This window comes from Pelecanus crispus, chromosome Z (genome assembly GCF_030463565.1).
Source record: "Pelecanus crispus isolate bPelCri1 chromosome Z, bPelCri1.pri, whole genome shotgun sequence".
NCBI classification, from domain to species: domain Eukaryota; kingdom Metazoa; phylum Chordata; class Aves; order Pelecaniformes; family Pelecanidae; genus Pelecanus; species Pelecanus crispus.
The window spans coordinates 29923430-29937382 of NC_134676.1; the positions used below are offsets into that span (position 1 = coordinate 29923430).

The window sequence follows — 13953 nt, forward strand, 5'->3', positions numbered from 1 at the left end:
ATCTTGGCAACTGGCTTTGCAACCAGATTTGCACCTTTATGAGTTACATCTTTTTACAAGAATTGGTGTGGATATAAAGCTGGCTTTAATCTCTAAAGGCAACTTTATGATCATCCTCTTTAAATTGTCATTTATTTAATTCCAATCTCTCCTCTTTCACTACTGTTGTCATTTAACAAAGGGGAAAAATACTCCTTTCTTCAGTCTAATCAGCCACTTTCTACTTAGTTCCATTAGGGAGAGAGCAGGGCAGGGCTAAATCCAGCCACAAGCAAAACAGATGGCCTCTGGCAGCAGACAGCTGGGAGTAAAATGGACAATCCACCCCCCTCCCTTTGCCTACACTGCCTGTGCCAAAGCTCTGACAAACCAGACTGGCTGCTGGTAACTGGGGGCAGACAAGGTGTAGCAGCTACTGTGAGAGCATGACAGAGGAGCATTCACAGCAGGAGTGGTATACTCCACTTTCTCTGCAAAGGGTTGGGTTTTTTTCTTTTTTTTTTGTCTTCTATTGAAGTTACTGTCCTGCAGTGATCACCCCTTTTCACAGAGTTTTCCTTGTCCAGGTTAAATCATGAAGCAGCAAGTTCATCTTATGTAAGATAATGTGTTGTTTTGAAAGTCACGATTCTTTGGAGGAATAAAATAAAAAAAGCCAGACTGAAACACATCCAATACATAACTGCACATAGTTGTAGTGTTCTCCCTCCTCTTGTCTTCTCTCTTCTCCTGTGCAGTGGGTAACATGACATGTATAAGCCTCCTGTATTGTGAGTGCCTTGGAGAACTAGTTGCTTGTAAATGTCAGTTTGGAGTCTGAATACAAGATATGAGTAGGCCACTGCAACAAGGCAAAGTGGCAGGGCGTCGTGGCCTTGCATCATGCACTGATGCTCATCAGCAGAAGAAAAGCCAGTAGTGGGTTATATTTATAACTAATGGTCTTGGCTGTATTCCTATCTCAGAAGGGGAGGAACTACAAAATGGCCCTTTGCATTTTGAAATCTTCTGCCTGTTTTGAGTAGCACAACCTCATTTTACTGTGCAGCTTGTACCTACCTACACAGGGGAACATTTGTCCTACAGTACATGCAGTACTTAAAGTGAGGTACCTGCTGTCTCTCTCTTTAAATAACAGATATGACAGTACAGTATTTTCCTGAAAAGGAGTAAAAAAATCACAAAGCTGGTAAGAGCCCACAGATTTCAAACTGCCTGACAAAATGCTCGAGTTGGTTGTGCAGTGTTTATCCTTGATTTGCTTACTGGTCCATGTGTTTGACATCATACGCAATGGAATGAAGGACATTTCTGTCCCACAGGGCTTGGAAGAAGTTAGATACATGAAGAGGTATGCTAACTAGAAGTTAGCCTCTGAAGTACTGTGGTTAGGTAACTCACTAGTTAAGGAACAATTAAAAAGGTATCATGAAGGACTCACGAATTTTTGGGTTTCATTGTGAAAAATATTTTTCTCAGGAAAATGCATGGTTGGAAGAACATAAAAAATATTGATAAACTGTCGCTCATTGAGACATGACATGAAATGTAGACAGATTCATGGTGGACTGCCTGGTAGCCAAGACCTGGCTATGCAACTATGGTTTACTTTTTGGAAATGGTTCCCTTTTTGACAGCAGCTGTGGCTGAAACTAGAGGTTAGCATCAGGTATTTTGTCCCCTCTGTTGCAGGTGTTCATGCTTAATACGAAAACCTGATTTGTTTACCTTGACAGCTTATCATGTAGCTCTGCCTCCCCTTTGCTCATGGGGTGCAGAAGGACAGCAATGCACAAAGAAATCAGACTCTAGCAGTGGAGAATGAAAAGGACACGGGTAGTAGGACAAAATTAGATTGACTTGAACTGAGGGACTAAGGCTGCAAATCTGAAAAGGTGAAACCTGAACTGTGCAAATCCATTTTTTTAAGTGTTTGGCAGTAAATGTAAGGTTTGGCTTTTCCCTTGCTTAAGTTGGCTACTAAGATCCATTCAGTATTTGTATTCCTGCAGCACTCTTGCCAGCACCTTCTTTTTGCTTAGGTTGCATGGGCTGTGAAACTGAACAACTTTGCAGAATACATGGTTTGGCTCATATGCTTCGGTATTGCAGCCTTTGATACTCAAGCCAGAGGAATACATTGGTTGTAATCTGTGCAAGTTCAACTCTGATCAAACTGAGAAGTGTCAAGGCTTGTGTCAGTGGATGTAATGTTACAGTAGTTTGAGGCTAGTGTGTGGTGTATTTCTGGGAGATACTTTGTGAAGCATAAAAAATTTGAGTAGAATAGATGGAAAATGCAACATTGTTACAATGTGGACTCCAGCTCTTCCTGAATTAGGCCTCTGACAAAATTATGTTAATTTTGTCTCAGGTTAAATTTAGGCTGTGTGTTAGGCACTGTTAAAAAGTTGCTGTTTGGAAGTACTGTAATAGCAATGTCTAGTTACAGGCTGGGGTTTTTTTCTGCTCTTAAAGTAAGAAGTCATTATTGGCTTTTGTTGGCAGTGGTTTTTATGCATACCCATAAAGTGTTGTGTTTTAATATAATGTGAAAGGGGTGTACTGTCATAGTTTAAGCTTAGCGCTGGAAGGCAGAAACTCCTGCAAGTTGGTGCTAACTCTGATTCAGTTCCCTCTGACACTGAATGAACTATTCTAAAACTTGGAGTTGCTGTCTTGTCAGCTTGAAAAGCCTTTTGTGCTACGTCCAGCTTGGTTAATGGTTACTGGAACGCAGGCTTTGCTGTGGCATCCCTGCAATAGTTGATGGGTAAGAGATGGAGGTTTTCTAAAGCATCTGAAGTAATTTGTTTATTTTTAAAAATGAAACATCTAACTAGCTTTGAAGCAATTTATTCCCTAAAATCACGTAATCTTACAGGTAGCCCTGGTTGAAGAAAGCCCATGACATATCGTACTGTTTGGGACCCAGAAGGTTTTAAACTTACTTCCAATATGCATCTAGTGGGAACTAGCTTTCTGCTAGAAACTGACTTTCTGGCAGTCCTTAGCAGGGGTTCTCTGTCACTGTGCAAAGTGAACCAGGTACAAAGGTGATTTCAGCAATTATGAATTACAGATGGGCTTTCACAAACATTTCTTTTTCATTTTGAAAAATTAGTCCAGTCAATAACTTATGTACCAGCTTTTGGACAGATGGAGAATTAATTGAAATAATGACAGGCATAGCTGGGCTAGTAAAAGGGTAACAATCAAATCAGTACTTTACTTATACATATGCCATTTTTTACAGCCTTTGTATGAAGCAGTTTTTGGAGACATGAGTAAAGATGTCAGCAGAACTGACCTTTTGTTGAGCTTTAATACAGCAAGTTTCAGCCTGACACACTTAGAAATTGCTGAGATTCAAAAATCTCCCTAAAGCAAGAAATCATAGAATCGTTTAGGTTGGAAAAGACCTTTAAGAGCATCCAGTCCAACCATTAACTTAACACTACCAAGTCCATCACTAAACCAATTAAGGGTAGAGTAGCAATTTCATGTTTCCTGGCTTGGTTGGCCGGATTATTTATAATGAAAGTAAAAACTAGAAATCATTAAGATTGGAGAGGACCTCTAAGATCATCAGTCCAATCATCAACCCAACACCAAGATGCCCACTAAACCATGTCCCAAAGTGCCACGTCTACCTGCTTTTTGAACACTTCCAGGGATGGTGACTCCACAACTTCTCTGGGCAGCCTGTTCCCATGCTTGACTACCCTTTCCATGAAGAAATTTTTCCTAATATCCAACCTAAACATCCCCTGGCGCACCTTAAGCCCATTTCCTCTTGTCCTATCGCTAACTACTTGGGAGAAGAGACCAACACCCACCTCACTACTACCTCCTTTCAGGTAGTTGTAGAGAGTGATAAGGTCTCCCCTCAGCCTCCTCTTCTCTAGGCTAAACAACCCCAGTTCCCTCAGCTGCTCCTCAAAAGACCTGTGCTCCCGACCCTTCACCAGCTTTGTTGCCCTTCTGTGGACACGCTCCAGCACCTCAATGTCTTTCTTGTATTGAGGGGCCCAAAACTGAACACAGTATTCCAGGTGTGGCCTCACCAGCACCGAGTACAGGGGCACAATCACCTCCCTGCTCCTGCTGGCCACACTATTCCTGATACAAGCCAGGATGCTGTTGGCCTTCTTGGCCACCTGGGCACACTGCTAGCTCATGTTCAGCCCGCTGTCAACCAGCACTCCCAGGTCCTTTTTGGCCAGGCAGCTTTCCAGCCACTCTTCCCCAAGCCTGTAGTGTTGCATGGGGTTGTGCCCGAAGTGCAGGACCCGGCACTTGGCTTTGTTGAACCTCATACAGTTGGCCCCGGCCCATTGGTGTCCTTTACAGTCAATAGTTTGGGGAAAAGTTGGGCTTTTTATTATTGTTGTTGTTGTTATGACAAGACTTTTTCTTGTTAACTGTTGCTCTTTGAGTGAATTTCAGCTTTATGGTGAAAGTAGTATGGATTCTTCATGTGTGTGAGAAGAAAATCTGATTTTCCTGCCTGTCTTTTCTAAAAGGAGCAGGAGAGATGAAGGGTGTTGGGTAACAAGACACTCTTACTATCCTAGGAGGAGGAGAAAAATAAAAATACCATATCAAAGTGTCTGTTTATTTGGTTTCTTTCACTGGGGATATATCTCTAAGCAACAAGAAGTGAAGCAAATCTCCCATGTTGTTCACCTCATCATTCTGTCTTGACAATAAAGGAGTAAAGCCAAAAAGGGAGGTTGCTTGTTTCATAGTTCGTGTTTGAAATAAAACTTCTGAATGTTGATAAAAAGACCTGGTTTTATTTTCTGGATGAAACTAAAGCAGGCACCACCACCTTTTCTCAGTAGCAATATTGTACCATAACAATGTTCTTTTCTCTACCAGTCACACTGGGGATCCCCAAATGGCCAGTTTTAGCTTTAGTGAGCTAGCTGGTGACCTTCTTTGACCTGTCTTGTTTAAATATTATGCTTAGAACAAGGAACCAAGTTGATACTGGATTTTTAAATGTCAAGACCTTTAGTTTCTAGCTAGACAAGGCCTGTGATTGATGTCCTATTGTGTCAGGTTGAGGCATACAGAACACCTTCAACCAAGCTGATACAGAAGAAATCCTGACTCGTGTTCTTTTGAGAAGTGAATTTCCATTGGTGTCCTGCCGGGGAGTGTGTAGTTCTGGAGTATTTTGAATCTACATGGCTAGAGGAGCTTTTTAGGAAACACATTTAACAGCCTGGGAGAGTTTTCCCAGGGACGAAGGGTGTACTGAGAAGCAATATGTTGTTTGAGCCTTGGCTTTCCTTTTTCAGTCTGGTTATGAACTAATTACGATAAAGGTTCAAGGCATTCAAGGCGAGCCTGTGGGATACTTTAAGTTGATCGACTTCTCTGAAGCATTCCTCCTCTCTGTGCTTTGCAAATGATTCTAGAGGGGTTCAAGGCTGCCTGGTGTAACCTGGTGGCAGAAAGTTGGAAGAGCTGCTTCGCTCCAGTTCTGTTATTTTCACTGCCTGTGGATGGAAGGACAGATAAATAATTCAGGTACTTTTCAGAGACAGGAATCCCAATAAATTGCTTTAAACTTTGCTGTAGGCTCTGGATCTGTTGCTGTTATGTTTCTTTTGTGGTGGTTCTTATGTCTGTTTAGGTATAAGCAAAGCATTTCTTTTATGCTGCTGTAAACTGCATCTCCATTCACACATTGTTTTGAAATTTATAACATTTATCTAGGATTTTACAACTATTTGATATGTTTTTTCTTTTTAACATAATAAGGCTGTTCTTTGTGTTTTACTCACAAAGGTGCCTTAAATCCATCAAAAGGAAGAAGAACATTAGTGGTACAAGAGATTGACAACAATGGGCAGAAATGCTTGTTGTATCAGAAATTCAGTTTGTCATTTGTTAATCAGCTGTAATAACTGGCTGGCAAAGTAGCTAGGTCAGTAAAGGATAAACTAGAACCTAGCTGCTATATGATTGATTGCTGTATGTGGTAGTCATTGTTAGAAAGAGACTTTGCAAAGCTTTGTGCAGGAGCATGGGTTTGAGCAATGCAGTAGCTACTCTGAGACTACTGAATGGTGAATTCTGTCCCTTCAGTTGTTAGGAGAGGGTGGTTACCCGGGGTGATATCCTGAGACTTCCTAAATGACTGCGTAGTATGCACTTCTACCAAAAATATCTTCTCTCCCAGTTCTGGACCTTTTTCTAAGCATAAGGGTTAAGAAACGGGTAAACCTCTAACGTCAGGATGGACAGAAATAAAAGCTGAATATGAGAAATAAAAGCTGAATATGGTATAAATGGAGAGCAAGACCCTATACTAAAAGTATTCTTTAAGTCTCCTGTTCAGCCTTGATGTTTTACTGTGCTTCTTTACTGTAGTTTCTCCATATCTAAAAACTGATCATTTAGGCATGTTTTGAGGCCATATTCATCAGTGTTGTTACAGCTCTGTGCAACTCCCGAACAAAAGATGCTGTGCAAGAAATATTCATTCATGTGGAGGTGGAGCGAGCCTAATTTAGAAGAATTAATTTTATGGTCAAAGCAATCAAGAGCTAAATTATTTTAAAATCAAAGATTGGGGAAAGTCAATAAAAATTAAAACAGAGTAAGGGCTGAATGTGGGCTTTCTTCAGGGAGTCTGCAAACCACTTCTCTTCTTGTGTAAGAGTATGATTCTGCCTCAGCATGAGACTGTCCTCTGTTATAGTTGACTCATCTAATTTTTAAAACCTGTCCAGTTACTGCTTTTGATAATTGATTTCTTATACTATGTATACTAGTTGAGTTTTTTATTTCAACACAGAATTAAAGTGTTCCCGCTGTTTTTGCTTGAGTGTAGGCAGTTAATGCATGAAGTATTTCCTATAGGACTGATGTGTTTATACATGACATTTTTAAAAGGATGCATACAAAGAAAGGTGTAGGCTAAGATGGAGGCAAAGACGAGATGGAAAAATAAAGTTTTGTTCACATTTAAAAGGAAATTTCAATCAACAAAGATTTTTTTCAGGGCTGTTGCCTTTGATGCTGACACATGAGCAATGACTCTGGGTCCGTTTAAAATGCACATGATTTTTCCCAAGGCCCGTGGCTGGAAATGACAAACAAAGGAAGAGTTTTGGGTGATGTTTCCTTAGCCTTCCAGTTTCCAAGCTAAGACTGCCTGGAATCCATTTGATCATTATGCACTCTAGCCTAAAAAATGTGCCTGGGAAGAAAAAAAACATGGCATTGCCAAGGAGCTTCACAGCCCTGTATGACTTTTGTAAAATGTGGAGCGGCTTTGGATTCGTTCCATTGAGAGAGCTGCTTCCTGGCTCGCAGGGACATTTCTAACAATATTTATTCATTTTAAGTCTCCTTGCATTTTGCTTCATGAATTCTTAGAATTTTAAGTGGATGAGAAGAAATCTGGTACCGTCCCCTCCTGATTAAAGCAAATGAATGTGTAAGCCCATATTTCTCTCTAGTTCTAAAAGAAGAGAGATCTGAAGTATAGGTGGAAGAAATTTGTTACAGTGACTACCACTAGGTAGGTTCCTTCCTTTCCTGGGCTGGATCCTACAAGGGTACTAGCAACATATGAAACCTTTTTGGTTTTAACTCTGAGGAAAGCACAATAACACATCTATATGATATATATTAGAAATAATGAAAGGGTGAAGATTGCTCAGTGTCCTTCTGTTGTTAATTTCTCCACTTCCTTGCAATGTGGTAGAAGACAGTACAGAAATCTCTAAAGCATAAGAACAGAGAACAACATTATAGTACAAGAGGTTTTATTTAAGGAGTTGATTTTATGTACTGTTGTCCTAGTTTTGGCTGGGATAGAGTTAATTTTCTTCCTATTAGCAGGCGTAGTGCTGTGTTTTGGATTTAGGAGGAGAAGAATGTTGATAACACACTGATGTTTTTAGTTGTTGCTAAGTACTGCTTATGCTAGTTAAGGACTTTTCAGCTTCCCATGCTCTGCCAGGTACACAAGAAACTGGGAGGGGGCACAGCCAGAATAGTTGATCCAAACTGACCAAAGGGCTATTCCATACCATATGACATTATGCTCAGTATATAAATTGGGGCGGGGGAGGGGGTTGGCCAGGGAGCAGTGATTGCTGCTCGGGAACTGTCTGGGTATCGGTCAGCGGGTGGTGAGCAATTGCATTGTGCATCACTTGCTTTGTATATTATTATTATTATCATCATTATTGTATTGTTATTATTATCATTACTGTTTTACTTCATTTCAATTATTAAACTGTTCTTATCTCATCCCAGGAGTGTTTCTCACTCTCACTCCTCTGATTCTTTCCCCCATCCCATCGGGGGAGGGGGAGTGAGCGAGCGGCTGCGTGGTGCTTAGCTGCTGGCTGGGGCTAAACCACGACAATGGTAATGCCAAATTAGCAAAGCAAAACATAGGTGAAATTTAGAAAGTTTTGAAGAAATTTGGAGGCCTAAGAGATCATACAGTTCTGTGCACTGAATGTGTAGATCATTACAAAATACTTTCTCATTAGGTCAGACAAAGTTGGAGATAGGAAGGGGACTCTTCTTCCTCTTTCACACATGGGGGGAAAAAGAAAAAATAGCATATTGCACAAGGATAGCGTCTGGCAGTACCAGGGATTGGATTGACCCTTAAGAAAGCCACAGAGTGCAATATGGGAGCTTCTGATCAGCTTAGCCAAGAATTAGAACAGATCTGCTGAGCTGGCTTTCCCTCTGTGCAGCAGAGCTGTTCCTGGTAGTATATTATTTCTGCAGCACTTGCTCTTCTGTAATCCAGTGAGTTTTCCTTCACCATCTTCCTCATTTGTGACTGTCCCCAAAGCAATGAACTCCCCTGTACCAAACCTAGGGAGAAGAATACAGTCCAGCATGTTGGTGCTTCTGTTTGCTCTCAGGGTTGCTGTATTACTTCCCTTGAGAATACAAGGTATGTGAAAGCAGCACTAGAGTGCATCACCACTTGATGGCACCAAACAAATTTGAAAAAACATTTAAAATAAATAAAGAAGGGAAGCAACTCAGCTTTTCTGCAGTGTGGGAGGGCACCAACAGAAGTCATGCTTGCTGTATTAGTAGAGCACTCCATAAAGCACTCTCAGCATCTGATAAACTTTTCCGTTGTTCAGTTTCTTTAACACAGCATGAGTACTTCAGCACTGTTGTAAATGATGAGCAATAGGGCCTTGTGCAGGAAATCGGTAAACTAAAAATGTATTCTTAGCCCAGTGTCCTGGTCAGTTTGTGAGCAAGAAAGAATATGCACTTGCTTGGCTAAAAATGTTCTGGTTGCCTTGTACTGAGGCTGTACACTTGCTGTATCTCTTCCAAGTTACAATCATTTTGCAAGTATAAAGAAATGTTTTAATGAAAATCAAGTTTCTGGGCTGCATCATTTGAACAATTTTCCAAAATAAGGGGAATTCTAGTACCATTGCACTGTGTGCTGTTAGATTCATAATGACCTTGATATTTCAGGAACTCCTTGTCTTACAGATATTCCTCGTCTTGTTCCCTGTGGAGACAGATGTTCTCAGTTCAATGACTGGAAGGATGACCATATTGATTCTTTAGCCATTAACATTAAAGTCCAACAGGGACCTCCCCTAATACTGTTATGGATGCTTCTCCTTGTCTTTTCTGAACGCATTATAAGAATCTTGTGCTTCTCAGGTTTTTATTAGTTCTCAGAAAAATGAGTTTCAGCAGCAGACATCTGCAAGATAACCTCCTGGTCTTTCCATTAAACACACAGCAACTGCTGGAGGCTTCCTTTATTTAATTCACTCTGAATCCTCTGCTTTCTGTAGTTTTAGCTTCCTTCTGTCTTTTCATCTGTCCCTGAACATATTGCCTTGCTTAATTGTATTCTGGTTTGTGTTTTGTGGAGAAAGAGGAGAAGTAAGATGTTAATGCTTGTCAAAATGACCAGCAGTCTCCTCTTTTCCCTGATTCCCTTTCAAATAAAAATGTCTGCCACAACATTTGGTTAGTTTGTCTACATTAGCTGTAAAAACACATACTCTGTTGGCTTCTCTTAGCTAGTAGAATAGAGACAAAGCTCATCCCAGCATTATATGGATCAGAAACAATTAAAGATTGTAGTGTACCTGTTTCCCTTTCACTTCCAATTCTCCTTCTACCACATCGTGGATTAATGGAAGTGTGTAGTGTTGAGGGATCGTGTATGTGCATATGTATTGCATTCTTGTTGACACAGAGACAGAATAATTTTGGCACCAGTCCCCTCTCTTCATTCCCAGGCAACTGTTTTGTAATTAATTATTAGAATTAACTAGAAAATTCTTTGACTGAGAAGCTGTTTGCTTTTTATTTGCATCGTACGTAGTGCAGTGGAGACCTGGTCCGAGCGTAAAGATCTTAATAGTAACATACAGTAATTATATCTGATAGATCCTGCGGCTGTCTATACACACACACGCTCTCAAATCAGTCCCAGCCCTACAAAGCTCATGCAAAGATCTTTTTAAAAGAGTTTTTATAACATGCCTCTGAATTTTGTGCATACTAATTCCAGAAACTTGTGTTGATTGAGGACCACATCTCATCCCTGTTAGGCCTTTTACTGTCCAAGTACAAGTTGACTTTGAAACATAGAAACATTTCACCATTACAGTAGGCTGTGGCATTCCCAAGGTGCAGGAGGTATTGGAGTGCTCTTTTCACTGTGGTGTACTCAAGAGAATGAACGCAGCTCTGCAAAAAGGTGAATATTCAAACGCATTAAAACCTTTGGGTGGTTGCATTTATTAAATGCTTGCTTCCCTTCTGTATAACTAATTAGTAGGAAGAATGCCAAAGATTGTATCAAAAGAAAGGCCTGAGTCTTTGAGAGCATCAGTGTCATGCTTTTATAAGACAAGTCTGTCGTTTTCCACATGTGAAACAATATTAACCATTTAATGAAGCAACTTCAAAAGATGCTGGCAGCTTTATTGCTGGGTGCTGGACTCTGACCCATCTTAAGTGGCTGGTGAAACAGTCTGTAGCAATTAGATAATTGTTTTATCAAAATAGGATTAAATCCAAATGCCTGTAATTGATGCTTCCTGTAAGCATTATTGAAACAGGACTTTAATGAAAGGAAATAGACATTCTTGCCATTCCCAATATTTGAACTCCAGAGGGAAGAAAATGGAAAGCAATTAGAGCAACAAAATGGATGTTTGTAATTTAATATTCAAAGCATGCTTTTCTTTTTCTGTTAAATTCTAGTTTAATAGGGAGATTTCATGTGCCACTTACGAAACTGTATATTTAGACTTGGTGCAGTTGTTTAGCTCTGCTTTTGGCATGGATGTCTTCTGCATTCTAAAGGCTCTGTATGCTGCAGTACTTTTCCAGGCTTGGTCATCTGTGTAGCCCTCAGCTGTGGGATGAAATACGCAGAGATTCACTGAGGGGGAAAGAGAGTTGGTGGCCACGTTAATCTGATAAATGTTCTGGAAAGCATGCTCACTCAGATGGAAGAGCCAACCCTGCCTCTAAATTGTGCTGCAGCTTGGCTTGAGGCCGCAAGCATCTGCACATGAGCCCAGCTCAGTCATCAGCGTTTTCCACAGGAAGTGGCAGTCACTTTTGTGCTGGGGACTGAGCCCATTTTTCGTGCATACAATTTGAATTGAGTAAGGTTGCGTGCATCTCTTTGCACTGGGGTGTGAATTTCAGCCCAGGACCAAGGCAGCAGCTCCTACCACTAGATGTTTAATTGTTTTTTGAGTCTTTGCCAAAGGTAAAGCTCCATATGCTTTTTGTCACCACTTCTCCAAATACAGAGCAAAGCGTATGTGTCTGAATAAGGATGAAATAAAAGAGGCTGAACTTAAAGTATTTAATTTTACAAATGGGTCGAGCACTGGAGTAGGTTGCCTGGGAAGACTGCTGAAGCCATGCAATAAGGTGTCTTAGAACAGGTTGAAGAAACATCCGTTGAGAGCAAGGCAGCCAGTGCAGGGGGGCAGGGGAGGGCTCTCCAGCAGTTTCCCCTTGCATGAGGCATGCCTCAATGATGAAGCATTTCTAAACGCAAATAAAGCATGCAGCAGCAAAGGGATGGCCTATGCTGAGACACAATGAATTCTTAAGTGGTTGAAGTGAGGCATGAGTTGGAGAGGGTGGGAAACACCAGATTACACAAGCTCGAAAGGTTCAGACCCAGCTGTGTTTTGATGTAATTCTGATACTTGCTGATGCCATCAGTCATGGAGCGTTGTTGGTCTTTGATGACACCAGCAACAATACAATATTATACAATCAGAAGAACAAGGTTAAAAAGTACTAGTGTTTATAGCAATCTCAGTTGGCCTTCATAAATATACCAAGCTATTGTTTTATGGAATTCCTCTTTTCCAGGGAAAAGCAGTAGGCTTTCTGGAAAGTGAATAGTTTAAAATATTATGCATTTGTGAAAAGGTCGGATTCTGCCTTCGTGCACACTATTAAAGTGTATCAAAGTTTTGTTTCTCTTACTTGAAAGGGCTAGTTGGAGCTCTATGGAGAGCAATGGTTGACTCTGCAAAGTCAAATACAGGCAGATTTATAGTTGAGATCATGAAAGGCGGGGGTTCTGAAACTCATAGTTTGTTGATTACAGAACTTGTTTCTGTGATGAAGGTCATACTGTCACCTGGACTGTTTATCATCCTTTAGGTTTCGGCATAGTCCAAATTGCTGGTACTTGAGAGACTGGACCATCCACAGCTGGATCAGACAGTGCTTAAAATATGGTGCACAAGACAAAGCTTTATACACACTAAAAAACAAGGTAAGTTTTTACAAGGAAAAGCCATGAGTATATTTGATCAGCTTTTTGAGACAAGTGTGGCTTACCTGGAATTCTATTGCAGCCAGGTCCTGTAGACTGTGGTTTTAAATTCAGATATTTCTTTGTCAAACATTAATGCTGCACTTGAATTTTGGCTAAAGCTCTTTACAGCTTTTATTTCCTCTGCTTTCCCAGGAAGCTTTTTGGTTTTAAACAGCATTGGTGTCCAAAACATGCTAGATGCAGGAGAGGCGTAAAAACCTGATAGGCAATGCCCCTCTTGGTCCCAAACGCTCAGAAAAAATGCCAAAACAAATCCAGTGCATCAATAGTTAAAAGGCCTATATTACGGGAGCAGTGCTAATCTCCTTGTGTTGCTTGACTAACATTGCAGCAGTGTGCAATTCCATGGTTCTGATCTTTCTGATACCTGCAGCACTATGCTTGGAAAGATTTGAACAGCAAATTTTCACACTGATTTTTTTTTTCCTTTTTCTCTTCAGGTTCAGTATGGAATTTTCCCAGATAATTTTACTTTCAATATTTTGTTGGATTGTTTTATAAAGCAGAAGAAATATGAAGGTGAGAAAATATGTACCAATTCTGCATCATTAGTTGTATGCTCTTAAATCTGCAGAGCCTTTCTTTGAATTAAAAACTTTTAGCCATATTTTCTCCCAAGTCACCTTAAAAACATGCTGTCTCCTTCCTTTAAACTGCATGTTCATATCTCATTTCTGTTGGGTTTTTATTAATTATATAATTTTGAAACATATGCAATTCACAGTTTCTACTGTGATTCATCCCATTCCAAATGTAAAGCAACTTCTCCAGTTTTTACAATTCTGACTTACATGCTAACAACATCATAGTGATGTTAGTTATTAGTGATAATGAGAGTGTTATAAAAATCAAAATGCATGTTGGTAGAGTTCTTCTTACCTACATTTAGCTCCTTGAAAAGCTACATATCTAAACTGTTTGTCTAGACTTTCTGTCTGTCACTGGAGAGAGCCAGCTATGCTGAACTGCCATGTTGATGTGCCTGTCTTTCACTGTTGACTGTTTAAGTGTTGAGATGAATAATCCTCTCATGTTTGATGACAAATATTTAAGATTTTAATTTCACTGCGCGCTTTGTGGTACTGTAG

The 13953-nt window shown here is 40.3% G+C and overlaps 1 protein-coding gene across 4 annotated transcripts in view; it reads left to right on the forward strand.

The window, feature by feature from the left end:
- Positions 1-13953, forward strand: part of MRPS27 (mitochondrial ribosomal protein S27) — a 47879-nt gene that overhangs the window by 19676 nt on the left and 14250 nt on the right. For 2 of the 4 annotated variants that reach the window (XM_075725992.1, XM_075725993.1), the window contains exons 4-6: positions 10655-10744; positions 12688-12802; positions 13306-13384. In XM_075725992.1, coding sequence (XP_075582107.1) covers positions 10655-10744; positions 12688-12802; positions 13306-13384 — 284 coding nt within the window. The remainder of the gene's footprint in view (positions 1-10654; positions 10745-12687; positions 12803-13305; positions 13385-13953) is intronic. The other 2 variants (XM_075725991.1, XM_075725994.1) reach the window with 1 other exon arrangement.